The sequence below is a fragment of the Bactrocera neohumeralis genome, chromosome 2, assembly GCF_024586455.1.
Source record: "Bactrocera neohumeralis isolate Rockhampton chromosome 2, APGP_CSIRO_Bneo_wtdbg2-racon-allhic-juicebox.fasta_v2, whole genome shotgun sequence".
Lineage (NCBI taxonomy): Eukaryota > Metazoa > Arthropoda > Insecta > Diptera > Tephritidae > Bactrocera > Bactrocera neohumeralis.
Genome location: NC_065919.1, coordinates 52,808,615 through 52,828,670, shown reverse-complemented (window position 1 = coordinate 52,828,670; position 20,056 = coordinate 52,808,615). Strand labels below are relative to the sequence as shown.

The window sequence follows — 20,056 nt, the reverse complement described above, 5'->3', positions numbered from 1 at the left end:
AGGAGTAAATGTATACAAATGCTTCCGCACATGCACTTACCTTAAATCTATGTACTGGTAGACGGACGTTATGCCCAAATTAAAGTAAACTGGCACAAAAACGAAGCACACAATGGGATAAGCGCTGACCATGCCGTAGATGTTCTCCCACATGGCCGAGCCACGATAAAACAGCTCGCTGGGATAACCTGTAAGGCAGCAAGATGTAAAATATTATAAATAAGCATTTTGTTGTTACATTGGTGGTGTGTGTGGGTGTGGCAGTGGCTTTGGCAAATAAAAATTAAATAAGTCCACCTGAGCACTGGGTAGTTATTCAATTTGCATAATATGCGTGTAATCTCTCGAATGCTGAGCGCAAGCTCTCACACACACGTACAACACTCAATATGTGTGTGTGTGTATAACTGTGTTGCGGCTAGTTAAATTTAAACTTTTTCTTTGGCAAAAGTTGCTTAACCCAACTCCTAAGTGGAAATGTATTATCCTTTCCGGCACACGCTTGTGCCAGTGTGTGTGTGTGTGTGTGTGAATATTCCTTTTTGTTGTATAACCCGAATACAGTTATTCAAAAGATACTTTAGGCACTTGGCCCAACAAGCGCACAACAAATCACTGGCTTAGCATGAGTACCCGGTATATTTGGCTCCTCGTTTCGAATGCGAGTGAAAGCTATAAGAGACTACTGTGTGTGTGTGTGTGTGTGTGTGTGGCGAAGAGAGATAAAGGTATCATGCAGATAGGAATACTATATGCAAACAAGGATCTGGTTCATAATGGTTGTTGCACAGCAGCCATTTGAACTTTTTATTTGGCGTGGCAGCAAGCAGCTGCAGAGCGTATTTTAAGGTCTTTTTACAGAAATTGATATAATTAATCACAAAAGAGATATAATCGGGTGTTAGATATATATGTGTATGTGTAGAGAGGTGTATGATTTTTAATATTTGGGTAAAAGTGCTTATTTAATTTAGTTTAGCTTTTAAGTATAATATTCTATTAAGTTCTATCTCTTAAATTACTTGCCATAATTTGCTAATGGTCCATTGTTATTTTACTCCTTTTTAAATTCATGGTTCTCATTAAAATTTTCAATAATTGCCAAATTCAAATTAACTCTCTAACTAGCTGTTTCTAATGGCGAAAAGCGTAAAACATTTTTGCGCTTTAATTGAATTTGAAATAAACTCAATTAGCATTAATTTGATTAGACTTACCTAGCACGGTGCGGACACCCAGCGTGCCGCGTGCAATTGATAACATAATGGCAACAATTGAAATGCCGCCTGTGGCAAAGACATAGTCGGCTTTGCTGCGCTCCTTCTTCTTGCCAAATATACGCTTCCACAACGGTGCGAATATGGTGATCAAAATGAAGACCACAAACATGAAGTAGTCCCAGCCAAGTGATTTCAGCTCTTTAGCCATTTTGCGTGTGGATCTGATTTATTTTGTGCGTTGAAAATTTATAGAAACTGCAAAGAAGTTAAAGGAAAAAATTGATTAAATTAAAAATATTTAAAAAAATAACTTTAAAAATTTAAAATAAAAAAATCAAATTTAAACTTTTTGCTTTATGAAATAAAGTATTTTGTTGAAAAATTCAGATAATCTCGCGAATAACTGATAGTAATATCAAGGAAGAGTGAAATAATTATTGAAAAATTTAGCGAGTAGTGAAACGAACAGACGTAGATCTTATAATTGCAGTGTAGCAACCAAAACGCGTTCGAATTGGAAGATATTATTGATTTTATACCCATATAGACTACTTATATAATACTGAATCAAACTGCATAACTTTATTGTTATTTTTATAAATCTTAGAGAGTGGCGAATCGAAGATCTAACGCACGGAATTCAATGGACGATGATAGCGGCAGCAGAATATAATAGGAAAACATTACCAGCTTACTGCGGGTCTTATAGATACCATTGTACTGAAACAAATGACAAACTTTTATAGAAACCATTGTACTGACAAGAGAGTGGAACACAAAGAAGCGAAGAAAGATGTGGCGAAAAGAGAAGTGGCGAATCGAAAACGCTGTGTAATTGCATACAAATTGGTTTAGGAAGTTCAAGCCTCACCGTTAGCTACTCAAAAATTGATTTAGCCGAACTTTTTTCGTTGCTGACTCACTGCATATAGACGTAAGCGTGATCAGCTAAACATTTTCTATATTTCTTTTTCTTCACGCCGTGCAAGTATTTATTTATTTTTTTTTTTTTATTAAATTTACAACCCTTCTAGAATAATGTCCTAAATTTTTAAGTTAATCCGAGTAATAGTTACGGAGATACAGCCTTGAGAACTTGTGCACTCGAGGCTAGCTAGGTTAAGTGCGCCATCTTTAAACGCGTTTTTCGAAACTGTGTTTTTGAAGTCTGTTGGCAAGATTTCTCGGGAACTACTCAACCGATCTTCATGATTTTTACACAGCTCTTTGAGATACAATTCTTAAAGATTTGGACTAAGGACTATTTTTCGATTACAACTATTTGAAAAAAATATCGCGAAATTTTCACTGAAATTTTATTTTTTTTGTGAAAATGTCTTCCAAAAATCCATTTTTTAGTTTTTTTCCTCCATCCAAGTTCTAAATTAGGGTTTGAACTAAAACATGTATTTTTCCCTTTAGATAATCCTGTAAGGAGTTATTCTGCCAACGCGGGTGCATCTTTTTTCCAAGGGGTCATCGGGAATGGCGTCGCAATGGCCGAGCTTAAAATATTTTTTTCCAAAAATTTCAGAATTTCTTTGTTAATAGTATATGTTTGTAACAATAAAAAATTCTAATAAAATATTTAATTTTTTATATGAGAAAAAAATCGATTCCATAAGAAAAGTAAGTTCTATCAAAAGTTGAAATGTTTCAGATCCTTCTCTACTTAACCTTACTTTATTATATGCGGCACTCGGTTTCAACTAAAGTTTAAATGCAGAATTTGTTTAACTTGCTCCTTACTACGCTGTGTGGACACCTTTTAATTCGAATTTATTTTGTGTCCCTGGTCTTTGTTCGCTAATATGTATGTATATATGTATGTGCAATATTGTCAGTTACTATTTAATCCCTTTCATGCGCTCGAATTTGTGACATTACAACTACAATGTGCTGTGCTTTTTTCTCACTGCGCTAACAACGGCGGTTACGACAATTAGACGAACTAAACGGAGCAACGTGTGCTAAGCTCTTAATGCTATAAAAAACCGTTATACCATAACATGAAATGGTTATCTTTATAAAAATTACATACGCACGAGAAGGCAACTGCTCTGTTGCTATGGTTGTTGTTGTTGGTAGAAAGTAGAGTTTAAAAGTCAAATTGAAAACTGAGCGCGAGTGAGTGAGAGTGAGAGGAGAAATGGAGTAAATGAAAATCATAAGAGAGAAATATTATTATTTAGAGGCTATTATGTGGTGGGATATTTAAGGGTTTTATCGTGCAAATCTAAATAGAGTGGGAATTGTTGTGAATACAGGTTGTATAAAGAAAAGGTTTGTCGATTATTACTCGAAACTTTCCATATTTTTATTTTTAAGGCGTTGCGTCCATTGTAAGCCACAAAAAACGCGCACATGGGTAATTTTTTTGGTGAGGTATTTTATTTTGTAATTGAATAAGGACTTCTCCGAAAAAATGTGCCTGGCGTTGAGGTAGATATTACTGCTTAAAATTATCTTAAAAGCAAAAGAACAAAAAAATATATTAAAACAATAGCTGTATACCGGTATTGATCGAAGAATTAGTAAAAATCATGATTTTCGACAAAATGGCCGCCGCAATAAAAATGTAGTTTTTTGTGAAAAAACTACAATTCGGAGTGACTTAGAAAATCGAAATTATTATGTGGCATCATTTGCTGAAAAATATATCTAAGCAGGCTGTGTGAAAATTTCAATTCGGTCGGCGCAGCCGTTTGAAGAAATTTTCTACACCGGCTCTGAAAATGTTCATCAATTTTTGGAGGGTGGAGCCATGGTTAGAGGCAAGTGAGAAAAGTTCTCTGAGCGTCATTCTCTTGAGAGTGGCCAGAAATGATTCTTTTACATATGGCTTAAGCAGCTCACGACTTTCGGTCTTAGACCAAGTATCCTCTAGGTAGCCAAAAAACATCCGTTTGAAGGCGAACTAAAGTGAGAAAGCGAAGACGAAAGGTTTGGGAAACTACCAATGAGAACAAGATAACGGCTTCGGATGAGAGATCCCCCTTTTGGGAGCCGACTACACTAAGTTAAAATATTCTTACAGATGCTCTCCCATCTCCGAAACTTTTCACCGGATTAATTTCAAATTTTACTTTGAAAGAGATGGAATGGACAAAATTCACCTTTCATTTTTAACACAGTAGTAGAATATGAGAGTATATAAATACACATACACATATATGTATATAAAAACTGTACGTTACAATGTGCTGTGGTTAGGTGAGATACATATGTATAAGTACATAAGCATTAGTGTACATCCATGTATACATATGTATGTATGATGCTGGTGTAACCACCGCAAACCATAAATTTAAGCTGGATAATACGGGTACGTTCATACGTTCCATTTTAATTTTTCCCTCAACATATTTCCAGCTTACTGCGGTCGAGCTACACGTTTAATCTTCGTGAGCTATCACATGGATTTGCTTGATTTCAGTGTGAGTTGTTGCAATGTTTTGCCTTTATTTAAAGTTTTGTTGTTGTTGTTGTCCGGTTTTTTTGTTGTCCGGTTTTTTTGTTGTTGTCCAGATTTTATGTGTTCCGTATAGCCGTGTGTTCGATAATGGCAGCCGGTAATCGCGAGTTTCCTTTGTAATAAATATGGTTGCTAGCTATTGCGAGCATAAGCCGCTTAAAGTCAGCATTTAGCTGTGATCGAATGTGTATCAGTAGTTGTGCATAGTTATCTGCCTTAACTACTTACTTATATATAGCGCTCATTAATATTTCTTTTGATCGTCTTAATTAATTTTGTTTATATCACATACAAATGTACGTATATATGTAGGAACATGTAGAGTGGGCAAAACGAAAGCTTATTGAATCCATTAATCATATTAGAACTTCTTTTTATAGGGTGATCCATTTCAAGGTTCACTACCTTCTAAAAGAAGCCAGTCCTTACAGAACGTGAATTTTCGTAAAAAAGTTTAACGATTCGTAAATGTTGTTCAGACGTAAGTCTTTGCTTGATGAAATGCCAAACAATACTGAACAAAAATAACATGACAGCTTGCCCCTACATGGATCACCCGTTATATAATACTATGTATATATATTCTATAAGTAATACAAAATTGTGTTACTTTGCAAGTCCTGTAATTTGTTCGTTTCGATTTCGTTCGAATTTTTGTTATTGTTTAAGACAATTCAAATTGTGTGGCATGTCGCAAAGTAACTTCAACTGCAATTTAACTTTTGTAGAGTGGTAGAAAATTTTGTTTACTTAGTTTTTCTTGACATTGAATGTGTGGGAATGTGGTTGCAACTAAACTTATGTAACTTTTGCATGAGCTAAAGTCAACTTGACAATGTATTTTTTAGTGCGAAAAAATTTGAGAAACTTTTCTTACACAAATGAATATTCTTAAATTGGCGCTTTCTTCGTTTTTTGTGAAAAATTTCCACTTTAGATTGTCTTAAAATATTGAAATTACTGTCGACAAGAAAAACTGCGGTTGCCACGAAACTATAATACCCTTTATAAATGCAAAATATTGCTCAAATAACTTGACTCCGATCACTGAGTTCGCTTTAGTGGGCTGATAAAAACAATTTTTATTGGAGACTTAACAGATGACTTTGATAATAATCTGTGACAAATTTTGTGAAGAAACCTCTACCCATGCTAGGGCCTGATTCCGTTCGGTTTGTACATATGTCGGCTACTATATGCTATAGTGGTACGATGTCTTCCGATAAATTAGCAGGTCTTCGAGAAAAATACGTGTCTAAAATTGCAGATCACTACCTCAAAAACTGTGGGACTAGTTCGCGTATATACACCACTGGGACAGAAGTTCCCTCAGTCTTCTCTCTGAACCACCCTGTGCTTCTGATTGGATTCGTCAGAACGATAAGTTTAGAAGATATCTTATAGTCTCCTCGTCTTCTACCTCTTGACAGCTTCTACAGTAGTCGTTATATGGCTTTCCTAGTCTGCTGGCATGTTTACTGATTAGACAGAGACCTATTATCACTCCTAATAGAGTTGTTATATCTTTCTTTTTTGAAGTTTTTGAGCTTTTTGAGCTAATCCGGGATTGATTTCACTGGGACTTAGCTAAATTTATAATATATTTGCCGATTAAATATCTGCAAGTAGCCAGACGCATATAAATTCCCTATTTTCCGGAGTCTAATTAAAGTGTAGTGCCGGTTCTGGCTCGTTCATCTGCTTCACAGTTCCAGGGATATAACTATGTCCTGGAACCCTTTGCAGGTTTATCGTGAAATAGGATGTGAGATCCACTAAGAGATTAAGGCACTATTTCACTAACTTTGACACATAATCATAAGAGGCTTTAGTGACTTCAACGATGTCTGGCTCTCTGTATTTATAAATATATTTCTTCTTGTGAGCATCTTCCTAGTCAGAACAAGAAGGCTTTCATTAATTACTGTGATCTCCACTTGGAGGACACTGTAGTAGTCTTGTGGACGGATGCGAATTCTGGTTTCTAACTTTGCTGAAAAGATTCCATTCGATTATCTAGTTTCCACCCATCCATAAAGATGCTAATACCTTCGCCCTTGTCTACCTCGCTCCTTTCTAAATTCAGTTTTTTCCAAAACATTAGCAGAGGAGAACACTTGATGCGTAGAAATTCCTTTAAATGATTCATCCTCTTCAAGCTTCGTGCCACGCTTGCTAGCGGAAAATATATAGTATAACACATTTTATAACGGTAAAATTCTTCCACCCGCAACTCTTTCCAAATGAATCATTTTGAGAACCTGCTGCGGCTATTAGAATACAATTTACTTGTAACTCAATGTCTACAACATAAAGCTATCACTAACTGACAACGCTAATAAAAATATCAAAACCGCAAAAATAGTGTAACAAAAACAAAAAAAAAACACAACTAAATTTCTCAATTTTCTGCAAACATGCAAAGTGCAAACCAATGCCAGCCAACTTGTAGACAAATCCAGAAGCGAACACCGCAAACAGCGGTTCCAAAGTAACACATACAAACACAAATATGCATATGGAAGAGAAGAGAACCACACGAAGGGTCGCGGCCTGTGATTTGGCCTGCAGTGATAACCGACAAATTGAATATGGCGCTCTTGGCAGGCACTCGAGCAGCGACAGACTACTAGAAACTTAATTCTTTTTTCCTTTTCCTTTTCTTTTTTCTTTTTTGTATGTTGTTTCCCTTTTTGTTTTGTTGCCGCTTCGAGTAGTTTATAGGCAGGTTGGCCAATTGGCTGGTTTCGCCATGGCTCACTGTGCCATGCAGTGTGCTGGATGGCGTCCAACAGTGCCACATCAAGTGAGGTGCCACACTGGAACGCAAGGCATATGCATTTAGCACACTTTGCTCTGGCCACATGAAGACATCCTGTCTAAGCGGCTTCCACGCTCTTTCTCTTCCCTCTCGTAGACTCGTCGGTGCTGTAGCACTACCGTCGACCACCTTGACTGCTGTTTGCCACATGCTGTGTGGCATGCATACGGCTACTGTCACGGCTGCCCTCTCGACCTCTTCGGCCACTACATGGAGTGTGTGCCGGTGTGCAGCTCCTCTATTTATGCTTGTACGTGCGGCTGCCAAGCGAAAGGATTTGCGTTTTTCACTCTATTCTTTCGACGAATATGCCATTCCGTGGCGCTGTTTTGCCAGCAAGCAAATCAAAACATAAATCTCCAACAATTCTAGTGTAATTGAATTTCACTCTACAACACTACTCACTCTGCACTCCGCACTCATTGTCTCTCACACTCTGCTGCTTCGTCATCTCACCTACTTTCATTATATGTAGTTATTGTTTTTATGTTTTAATTCGACCCTATTTTCCTTGGCTTGGCAGTGCAGCTAACAATAAAAATACAACAAAAACAACAAATATATAGACGTAATGCAATAGTATTGTATGCTTAAGTCCTCAGGAAAGAGCTGCCAAAGTGTTTAGAGTGCTTTTGCCATTGTGGTCAACTATTTGTAGTGTTTGTTGTCGGTGCAATTGTTTGTTGTTGTTGTTGCTGTACAGCATAGAATTGAAGAATAGTAAAACGTTTGAAAGTTTATTAGATAATGGCATAGTTTGGCTGCCTGCTGACTCTTGGCTACGGGCACTGAGCTCTGTTTGCGTTTCTGGGTGCTCCGGCTTATTTACATGGACTTTAAAATCCTACACACACATACAAATACCGTTGCTTAGACACATATCCACACGCACACATTTATATGTAACCACATTTGCATACGTTTAGTGGCCGTCAATGGCATACAGCTTTTGTGAAGAATATGTTCTTCTTGTAAATACCTCACAGAAGTTGTTCGGCAAAGTAATGAGTCCTCTCCTGACAAATGAAATACCACTTGACATTGCTGCGGCACATTTGTGAGTGGTACTGTTTGGTTTGGAATTCATTTTAACTTCATTCAATTAACACAAAATGACCGAAATGAATGGCTTACGAGTTTTTGACATCTACATTGCTGCAAAAATTAATTGCTGACAACTTTAGCTTAAAAGCATTTATATATTTTATATACGTACGTATGTAGATTTATATGTAACATAATGAATTACGCAGCTTACATGATTCGCTACTATAAAGTTTGCGAATTCGCCATTTATTTATTATAGAAAGGTTTGAAAAATATTGAAGTGTTTGTGATGGTTGAATTAATAATCGGTAAAAGCTAAGTCACCTTTAAATCATAAATAAAACCAGGAAAAACGTTAACCTCAGCTGCACCGGAACTACCTACTACTTATGCCTTAAAACAGGATTCTACAACATTTACTCGACGAAGATTGGCCAATTACAGAATATCTGGAATCCGAATATCTAGCAACCCACAGAGGTTCTGCTACTAGTATTAATAGCTTCATTGATCCAAATTCACCAATGCTTTATTGTTTCAAAAGTCTCCTTTCTCGGTTTAAGAAACCTTTGCTTTGTCTTGGACAGCTCTATTAGTTTTATTTGCATATTTAGTTCAAAATATCTTCAATACTGTTCTAAAATAACCAGTATTTTTTGATGTCTACAATTATCCACACTTTCATATTTGCTTACGTTCCAGTCGGTGATTTTTAATAGCAGCACCAATGAGTTCTGTGAAATTGTATGAAGCACCAATATGAATACAGGCGCTGGATATAAAATTATATACAAGACCAATAAAAGCAGAGCATAGGCTTTCTAAAATCCAAGTAATAAGTGTAGCCCGCACGATATGAAACGATGTTTCGGGAGTACTAGCCAGCATACCGCCTATTGACAACCAGAGGGACGAATTAACGCAACTATACTAGCTATTGGAGCCGTCTAAAAGGCCGAGAAAGAGAGAAAATCTAACAATGTGACATCAGCGGTGACAAACCCCATCCCAAGGACGATGAGTCTGCAGACTGATCCCAGACATTCATTCGTGGTTAAACAGACGACATGGGAACGTGAATTTACACCTAACCCAACTACTGAGAGGCCATGGATGCTTTACAAAGTATCTCTTCGAAATTAGTCAAGACGTTAGGTCGTATTTTTCGACGCGCACGACTTTGAACACGTTTTTTCAGTGTTCCCATTTTTTAAACATAAGCGAAAAGCTAAAATCTACACTCGGCGGTACTGTAACGGTATACATTTTGACAGCACATATGTATCAGTCCTCTGATAAATGGAGAGCTGTCAGCGAAGCTTCAGCTCTAATTATGGCAAAACTAAGAAACTTACAATTGATTGGTAGTCAGTCAGTTCGTACAATAAAAGAGAGCTAAATGTCTTTTTCTGTTCCATGAAGTAATATCAAATCCGGTGGTTCCGTGGGTTACACATGATTTCGGAGTAGCTTAGGTTTAGCGGATTAAAGTTCCGCACTCCGGATTTCGATACTTCCCCCCACTATAAAAAACAAAAAAAAAATATTTGTCAAATCCTCACAGCTCCGAAAGATTCAGTTCTGCTTTATAATTTCGTCACATAATCCTGAAACAACACTTTATATTATTAGCTGAAAGTAGTGACCAAAGCTTCAAAGAATGCACACGGCGAACTTTTGCCAAATATATTGTGTTTTCTTACTACCAAGCACATTAGTAAACTACCTTGGCTGCATACAAAACACACAAGACAAAAGTAGTAATAATGCTAAAGTTCTAAACTTTCCACTTTCCTACATTTTTTATCTTCTGAAAATAGTTAATAATTGAAGTGCAGCCATTAGAGCATAGCAAAATGCTTAGACAAGTTATCGGGCAATAAATAGCATAAAGTATTTATAAGCGTTCCAAGGCGAGCGCCAAATGTGCTGTGCACAACAGGTAGCCAACCAACTTTATGTGGGCATATACTTATGTACATACATATGTATGTATAGACCAAAAAATACTTAGTGCCGTAGAGTGCAGTATAAATTTTTGCCATCACTTCTTTTTGCGCCAAAAGGTTTGAATAAAACATACAAAACGTTGCAATTACTGTAAATTTGTGGCGAGGCATATAGCTCTCTCTACTTGCAAGAGAGGCATAAGAAACAAGTAAGGAAGGGCTAAGTTCGGGTGTCACCGAACATTTTATACTCTCGCCCGATAAAGTGATAATCGAGATTTCATTATCAGTCATTTACATATTTTTCAAATACCGTATTTTTGTAAAGTTTTATTCCGCTATCATCATTGGTTCCTTATGTATATATCCTACAGAAAGGCATCAGATGGAATTCGAAATAGCGTTACGAACCGATTTCACCCATATTTTGTACATGTCATCAGGGTGTTAAGAAAATATTACATACCGAATTTCATTGAAATCGGTCTAGTAGTTCCTGAGATATGTTTTTGGTCCAAAAGTGGGCGACGCCACGCCCATTTTAAATTTTTAAAAAAAGCCTGGGTGCAGCTTCCTTCTGCCATTTCTTCTGAAAAATTTAGTGTTTCTGAAGTTTTTTGTTAGTCGGTTAACGCACTTTTAGTGATTTTCAACATAACCTTTGTATGGGAGGTGGGCGAGGTTATTATCCGATTTCTTCCATTTTTGAACTGTATATGGAAATGCCTGAAGGAAACGACTCTATAGAATTTGGTTGACATATATATATATATGGATATGTACAAAAACCTTAGTAGGGGGCGGGGCCACGCCCACTTTTCGAAAAAAATTACGTCCAAATATGCCCCTCCCTAATGCGATCCTTTGTGTCAAATTTCACTTTAATATCTTTATTTATGGCTTAGTTATGACACTTTATAGGTTTTCGGTTTCCGCCTTTTTGTGCGCGTGGCAGTAGTCCGATTTTACCCATCTTCGAACTTAACCTTCTTATGGAGCCAAGAAATACGTGTACCAAGTTGCATCATGATATCTCAATATTTACTCAAGTTACAGCTTGCACGGACGGACGGACGGACAGACGGACGGACGGACAGACAGACATCCGGATTTCAACTGTAACCCTGCTCACTTTGGTATATATAACCCTATATCTGACTCTTTTAGTTTAGGACTCACAAACAACCGTTATGTGAACAAAACTATAATACTCTCCTTAGCAACTTTGTTGCGAGAGTATAAAAATAGTTAAGAACACTTTGCGAAGTGTTTAGCAGTGCTTACAGTGATCTATTGGCGCAGTACATTGCAGTTATTTATTTAATTTTTGTTGGCTTTAAGAAAGAAAGGATTAAATTTTTATGGATTTTTAATTGCACGTAAAGGATTAAGAAGTTATTATTAAGTGATTACATCACGAAGGTCCCTGAACATAGAAGCTTATAAAGTGTCACGGCCACTAAATTTAAAAGATCAGGAAGAGCTTTCACGCCATAAAACAAGCGCACTGCAAAGCGGAAGCATCGGTTACGGAAAGGTTTGACACTTATACTCGTATTCAGCTAAGGGAAACAATTCCGAAAGAAAAAAAATTGAAAATATTAAATCAGTTAATCAACCTCTCTAGGGAGAAATTTTGGCGGAATGAACGTGTGATCCAGAGAAAACACATTGAACTCTTACCCAATTACAACTTTTTTGATTCTTTAGCGTACTGGAATTCGAAAGGTGAGGCCACAATTACACTCTGTTCTGCTTTATATTCTAAATAATAAATATATATCGTACACTCTATTCTGTTATATATTCTAAATCATAAAATCACTATCATGACTTGTAGATTCTTAAAAGCCACTTCTTTGGTAAAGTTTTTGTAAAATTATTCTCAAGCAATAATGCTAAAAAATGTTCTCTATACTCAGTTAGAAACAGAAATGCCAACTTTAGGCATAATCTCAGTAAAATTTAGTGAGAAATATAGCGTACTTTACCGACTATCTCTTACGCCTTATTTAGAAATCTTCACCAACTTGCTCCGTATTTAGGCTCCGTATGTTATTCTCTGTCTATCGACAACGAGGACCAAATTTTGAGATTTGTGTCAGTGTTATCTTGACTTAGCTATAGTTAAAGTGTGTTATATTTAATTCGTTCTCTCTTCGGATTCATGAGCTTAGCGTGAGGAATGACTCCTTGAGAGTCAAAAATGCGAATTAGCTAAACTTAAACAAAGTTATTTATATTGAGTTATTACGCATCTCCAATAATACCGTATCTTGGCCGTTGATATCATTTACTGAGTGTCAGAGAATAAAAAATCCTTTATGGCAAATTTTAAAACCACCTTAATATACATACATACATACATATGTACATATATATCAAATACAAGTTAATAACTGACAACTCTTTAAACTCTGCCGTCAAAACAATTAAGTTTACTTTCATTTGCCCTAACTTCGCCCAATTGTGTTTATACTCGCTCTCGCACTCGTTTGTTGTTGTTTGTTGCTTTAAGTTTCAATTGGTTTCATTTATCTCTGAGCGCTTAAAGTTCGCTTTCCGCTATTCACTACTTCGTAGAACTTCGCGCGCGCTGGCCATTTTCTTTGCCAATGTTTGGCACGCTTTTATTGCCCCGTTAGTGCCACGCAAGCCATGTTGCATGTTGCAAGTGGCGCAGTTATTCTTGTTACGCTGTTGTTGTTGTGCAATCCCACATTTTGGCAGGTCTTCGTGCGGCACATGCATACAAACGCACATTCAATGAAACCAAATGCGCTTGGCTTTGCTCACAGAATATGCCAACACTACAGCTGCCACCACCGTTACCACCAACGCGCCACTAACCCCACCATGGCCACTATGCAGCAATATATATTGTTCTGCGAAATTCCGGTAATTTATTTTGTATGTTTGGCTTAAAGAATAAAGTGAAAAATTGCCAATGTTGCACAAGTTTTGCGTAGTTAAAATTAATATTTAGCGGGCGCGCGCTACAACTATGACTACTCGTTGGCGGTTGCGCTGTGCACGAAGGGGCGCGGCTTTGGTGGCATGCGTGCGGAACTCTGCTGTGGTTGCCGGAGCTGAGACGTGCCGCCGAAAGGGCGCTGCATGGCGTGATGGACGGAGGGCAAGCGTGAGAAATGCTGAAAAATTTTTCTTCACGTGTATGTATGTGTGTGTGTGTGCTGCTTTGTGTAATTTTAAGTTGCGGTTCATGAGAAATGTTAACTGTCAGCAAAATTTGTATTTATGTGTTTGGTATGGCAGCAGAAAGTGTTGCGGTTTTCGCTGAATACCCCAATTGTTCAAGTCATTAGAAAATACTCGTATATGTATGTTGGGCAAACTGTTCCAGAGTGAAATTGGACATTTGACAAAAACTATGAGTATTCGAATGAATGAGCGGAATTGTATGGTGTGAGTGTATTCAAAACTAAGAATCTTCGAAAAATATTTATGACTAATACTTCATACACTAAACGTAAAATATACTCAGTTGGGACGGATCAAGTAATATTGGATAATTTGGCATATTATGAATTCGAGAGCGTTTTTCTCGAAACTGTGTTTTTGAAGTCGGTTGGCAAGATTTCTCGAGAACTACTCAACCGATCTTCGTGACACACACGTCTTTGTGTTACAATTCGTAAAGACTTAGACGAAGGATTTTTTTCGATTACAGTTATATAAAAAAAATATCGCGAAATTTTCACTGAAATTTAAATTTTTTTTGTAAAAATGTCTGCCAAAAATTAAATTTTCAGTTTGTTTTTGCTTCATCCAAGTTCTAAGTTAAGGTTTTAACTAAAACATGTATTTTTTCGCTTTAGATGATTCTGTAAGGAGTTATTCTGCCAACGCGGGCGCATCTTTTTTCCGAGGGATCACCGGAAATGGCGTCGAAACGATCGAGTTTAAAATTTGTTTTTTCAAAAATTTCAGAATTTGCTAATAGTGTATGTTTGTAACAATAAAAATTTCTAATCAAATATTTTATTTTTTATATGACAAAAAAATTGTTGAAAAAAGGCTGTTTTTACACGAGGAGACCCATGCATGATTTCGAATTTATCTAAGAGAAACTAAAGTAGTCAAGAATGAGGGACACTTATGGCACCGTATTGGAGTATATTACTCTATATAAATAACTAAGAAACACCAAAGTCTCCAACAAAATAAACATGATTACATGCTCTTCCTGAATATTCTCCTAACATGCCGTCACCAGTATGTTCTCTTCGAAATTCTTTTTAAAAACATTCGTTATAATCGAATTGCAACTTGCTCCATACAACTGTCAGCAGCAAGTCCAAACACACATATACATATGTATATGGTACACACTCTCAACTGAAAATATTCCTCTCATATCGTAACTCTATCTGCACGTACATACATACATATACATATACAAATGTGTCGGGATATGCAGAGTGCATGTTTATTTGCTGGCTTGATGAAATCATTTAATTTAAACTCGCCTGGCACCGCAACTGCTATCACTGCCACTATTGTGTTTGCGGTTAGCGCACAACATCAACGCTTCATCATATCAACGCTTGTGATTAATGTGCGCACACACCCATATACATATGTATATTACATACATATGTAGGTATGCATGTGCCGCAAGCTCGCAACAGCGCCATGTATTATAGTCACATGTGTATTTTTCGCGTTCTGTTTTGCATATTTTTTCTAAAAAAAAAACCTGTTAAAGCCTGCTGTGGCCCAGTTGCGGTTGTGTAACAGCTTGTGTTACAATTGCGGCGGGAGTTCTTTTAAACTTCCCCGATTCTGTTTTTTTTACTTTTTGTATTTTTTTATAAGTGCAAATTTTTTATATGGAAGTATATAAACTTAATTGACATCGTGCAGATGTATTTGGAACCAAATGTAATGGAGAAGCTTTTAAATAAATACGACTAAATAGAGCTAAGATTATTATATTACTTTAACAAAATAAATTTTTAAAAAATTACAATTTCTCGCACTATTTCCAGGGTCATTGACATCCATAACTCAACTTTAACCAAATATTCATTAATAAAAATTCGGCTTTCTTGCATATTATTTATGAAAACACAAAAAGAGATTGCTTATTTTATCGCTCTTCATTGGCATAGCTATATTGAAGAAATACAGACTTTAGTCGCAGCTTTGTCTATACCGTTACACATCGATCGCACAATAACCCAACAGTGTAGTCATCATCATAATTTTTCACTTTAATTTTCACCGAAATGCTGTTTTACATCCATCTTTTTATTCATGCCGTAGCGCACAGTGTAACGAGGTTGCAGAAAATGTGCTCAAATATACTTAAAATGGCACGATTTTGGCAAAAATTTGTTGTAAAAATAAAAAAACTGAGTATACTAAATTCTGAAGTAAACTTTTTACTGTGACAAACAAGTCAATCAAACTCTAAATAAATATGAAGAAAAAATATAAATTTCTTAAAATTATTGCAACGTTTAATAAAATTTCCACTGATATCTTTGAAAACAGTTATACCGATACAAATTGACAGGAAAATTAGATCCTTTTTCTTGTTTTAGTATCAAAAAATATTGTAGTAACCAATTAATTTTAAGGAATGCTGTTGAATTGACTTGGTTAAAAATCTATATTCGTTTCAGGTAGACCCGATTATCACGCGAATAGAAATAAATTCATAAACCGACTTCTCTTATCACTATTTTGAACGACATTTGAAACGTAATTTAAGTATCTGAAAATTGTAAAAGTAGCGTCAGAAAAACTGAAATCAACTTAGACTTGAAATACAAAATGCTCAGGCTTTTTCTGGTATACTTTATGATAGGTTATTGTTTATATAGTAGCAGTTAGGCCTACTAGCCAATATTAATTATGAAAAATATTCGCAATTTTCAACAAGATTTTTCATTAGCTTTGCACACAAAAAATATTTGACTATAATTTTGTAACAATTTTTCCTCCACTCACACCACTGTGCACCGCAATTGAGTCAGTTGCTTTGGCGTCTGGAGTGTTGCCAGCTGCGATACGTCATGTTGCGCAAGGACATCACCAGCGGCGCTACGAGTAAATCCAGCGTGCGAAATATTTATACATAGCGCCTCAAAATATAACTGTATAGTTACAAATACAGACGTACACAATATAAATGTATCATATATTTACAGCGCCGTAGTTCACTGCAAACTGACGGTGGCGCTTGCCAATGCAGAAATTAGAATTTATTGTCTGGATTAAAATGAAATTAATGTAGTGCAAGGATATCCGCTGTGAGTCGTTGGCATACATATTATACACAAGTTGAATGCTGCTGCGATGGCAATGAGTGGCAAAGATTGATTTATTGATATACTTATCGCGCCTTGTATACATGAGTAGGGTACAAGTTCAAGACTTTTCTAACTCGTCGAGTACTTGTAGTTGGTTAATGGTAGAAAGGAACAGATATAGCAAGAAATGAAAATAAAAAGTGTGGAAGGTTTTGAGTTTCATTGAGTTGTATAATTTATTTGAACATTTTTTAAAGTTATTTTTCTTCTTCCTTATTGGCATAGACACCGCTTACGCAGTTATTATGGGAGAAAATAAGTTAAGGATTTAAAATAATAACAGATTCTCAAAATTATTTCCCCAATAATGAGCTAGACATGCGTAGATCAGATTTTTCATTTTACACTAGTTGTCTTCGATTCGCCAATCGTTAGAGAGTAGCGAATCGAATACAGTAAAACAGCTCCAGCAAAATGGCAGCATTTGCAACCCAAGCGACGTACTCTCTTGCACGAATCCAACTCGATAACTTTGCTGTTGCTTTTACAAGTAATATTTTGACAAAAGAGCTGAAGTGAGCATAGTATGTAATGGCGAAACGAACAAGTTTTACTTTTATTCTTCTACGCTTCGAAATCGATTGACAGTCATAGCTTCGAAGTCGTAGATAATTTTGTCTATATTGGAACCAGCATTAACACTAACAACAACGTCAGCCTCGAAATCTAACGCAGAATAACTCTTGCCAACAGGCGCTACTTCGGACTGAGTAGGCAATGAAGAAGTCTCTCGACGAACAAAAACCAAACTCTATTATAAGTCACTCATTATTCTCATATTGTTATAAGGTGTAGAGGCATGGACGATGATAACACCTTATGAGTCGACGTTACGAGTTTTCGAGAGAAAGGTTCTGCGAAAGATTTATGGTACTTTAACAATGGTGAATACCGCAGTTAATGGAACGATGAGTTGTACAAGATATAAGACGGCATTGATATAGTTCAGCGTTCATGTCATCCGATTGGATGAAAACACTTCAACTCTGAGGGCATCGACACAGTACCCGTCGGGGTAAGCAGAGTAAGAGGAAGATTTCCACTCCGTTGGAAAGACTAGGTGGAGAAGGACCTGGCTAGACTTGGCATCTCTAATTGGCGGGTAACAGCGAAAAGGACGAGCGACTAGCGCGCTGCCGTAGACTCGGCTATAACCGCGTAAGCGGTGTCTACACCAATAAAGAAGAAGAGGAATTAATAATTTATGCAAAAATGGTAAGAAAATTCAGAGGAGAATTTTATGACTGATTTCGAATTAAAAAAATACAATAAAAAACAAACAATAATAACAATTAAAATGATAAACAAGCATGTCGCTGTCACGAAAACACCACGCTGATATTGTTAAGAAGTGTCAGTGAGTTTGGCGAAATTTGTCGTTGCAACAAAATTTCCTAATGAGTTGTAGTGATGTCATTAGAGTTGTCACTTGCCACACGACGGCTGTGCAAGTGTTGCGACATGAATATTACAAGTGAATAAAACTAAAACTTGCTGTGCTGCAATAGCAAAGCAAGGCAACAGCAATAATAATAACAGCAACAACAACAACAGCAACATCAAGAGGTAAGCAAGTTAAGCACAAAAAGTAAAATTGCAGCAACAGTCGCCCAGCTGTCTGTGCGAATTTCGCAGTTCGCAGTTAGCAAATATTGCAAGTTGTGCCACCAACAACACAAACAAACATTTAGACTTGCTTATACTTACTTGTATGTATGTATCGTATAGTTAACGGTTGTAGTGGCAGCAACAGCCAGAACAATTGCAATCAACTCGGCGTCCGTGCGTGTTTGTAAGTGACTTTGTGCCTCCACAACGCTTTTATTTGAATTGCATGAAATGTTCTAAAGACTAAGTTGTTAGGATCATTAGATTATGTGGCAACACTTGCTGTTGATGCTGCTGGTGTTGATGGTGCTGCCGTTGCTGTCATTTGTGAGTATATATAGAGGGAAGCTATGTTGTAACTAAACACACACATATATACATACACAGACCTACTCACTCACTTATATGTATAATATAGAGAGCGCGTGTAAAGGGAAAATAAAAACTGCACTAATATAATTGTTACAACTTGCTGCCAGAGTGGCCACTATGAGTGCAGTCAAATTGCCAACAGCACAGCACAGCAGTTGGAGAGTGAAAAATGCAAAAACAAAAGCAAAGGCAAAACATCTAACTGACAATGTTAGCAGACAGTAACAAGCAGATAACTTACACTAGACGCCCTGCCTGCCTCAGGCACCGGCCTTGACTCCACCGACCGAGTACACACACTTTGACACTAACTCGGCACTCGGCACTCGGTACTTGCACTAGCTCAATGTCGCAAGCAAACTTTACGCTTGCCGAAATTGTCAGTTATGAAGCTGTAATGAGTGCATACACACACACACACACTTATGCCATCATTATATTTTGCTTTGACGGGGTATTTAATAAGTAAGGGAGTACATATGTCTATATTCATGTATGTATATAATAGATATATGGATTTTATTGAAGTACTCTGCTTGTACTAAGCTTCTGGAACTATTAATTATAATTTTCGCTTCGTTGAGAAATGATGGCAATAAATATGCGAATATATGTACGAATAACTGTAAAATTTGTTACTAATTCGCAACAAGCAATGGCTATATATTATCACTTCCTCTGCATAATTAATGCTCTGTTTAATGTTTTCTATATAGATAGTCAACTTTTGAACATTTCCGTTAGAATTATGACATGTAGATTAGATTTATCATATTATAGTGTTTGATAAGTATGCAAGTAAATTATTTATGTTGTATGACGAGGCCTGTGAGTAGTTTTCAGTGCTAAAATCGAGTTTGGTAAAACTTATAAATATAAATTGTGACAAAAAAGCAGCCGAAAGTTGTAATTTAAATTCCCCGAGTAAATGATATTTTAAAAAACTGTAGCTCGCTACTTACTTAGGTAGGACTGTCCTTAATTACTATGCCAAATATGAGCGCGTTCTGTCAAACAAGTGGGTTTACAGCAGCTGCTTAAGTTGGTACACCTTAGAAGTGCGATGCGATTTTTACAATGGATAAAAATATTGAACAAAGAATTGGTCTAAAATTTTGTATTTGTAACCAAATTTCGTGTGCGGAATCGTTGCGAATGTTGAAAAAGGCTTGCATGCAGTTTTATCAAAAAGACAAGCCTGCGAGTGGCACAAAGCCTTCAAA

The 20,056-nt window shown here is 36.6% G+C and overlaps 1 protein-coding gene and 1 pseudogene across 8 annotated transcripts in view; both read right to left on the bottom strand.

Annotated features, from left to right (window-relative positions):
* Positions 1 to 20,056, bottom strand: part of LOC126751187 (sodium-coupled monocarboxylate transporter 1) — a 153,144-nt gene that overhangs the window by 33,968 nt on the left and 99,120 nt on the right. For all 8 annotated transcript variants that reach the window (XM_050461234.1, XM_050461237.1, XM_050461232.1 and 5 more), the window contains 2 exons: positions 1,218 to 1,475; positions 41 to 188 (listed from right to left, as the gene is read on the bottom strand). In XM_050461234.1, coding sequence (XP_050317191.1) covers positions 41 to 188; positions 1,218 to 1,428 — 359 coding nt within the window. In that variant the 5' untranslated portion in view covers positions 1,429 to 1,475. The remainder of the gene's footprint in view (positions 1 to 40; positions 189 to 1,217; positions 1,476 to 20,056) is intronic.
* The window catches only part of LOC126760820 (uncharacterized), a 163,857-nt pseudogene continuing 150,069 nt past the window's right edge, over positions 6,269 to 20,056 (bottom strand).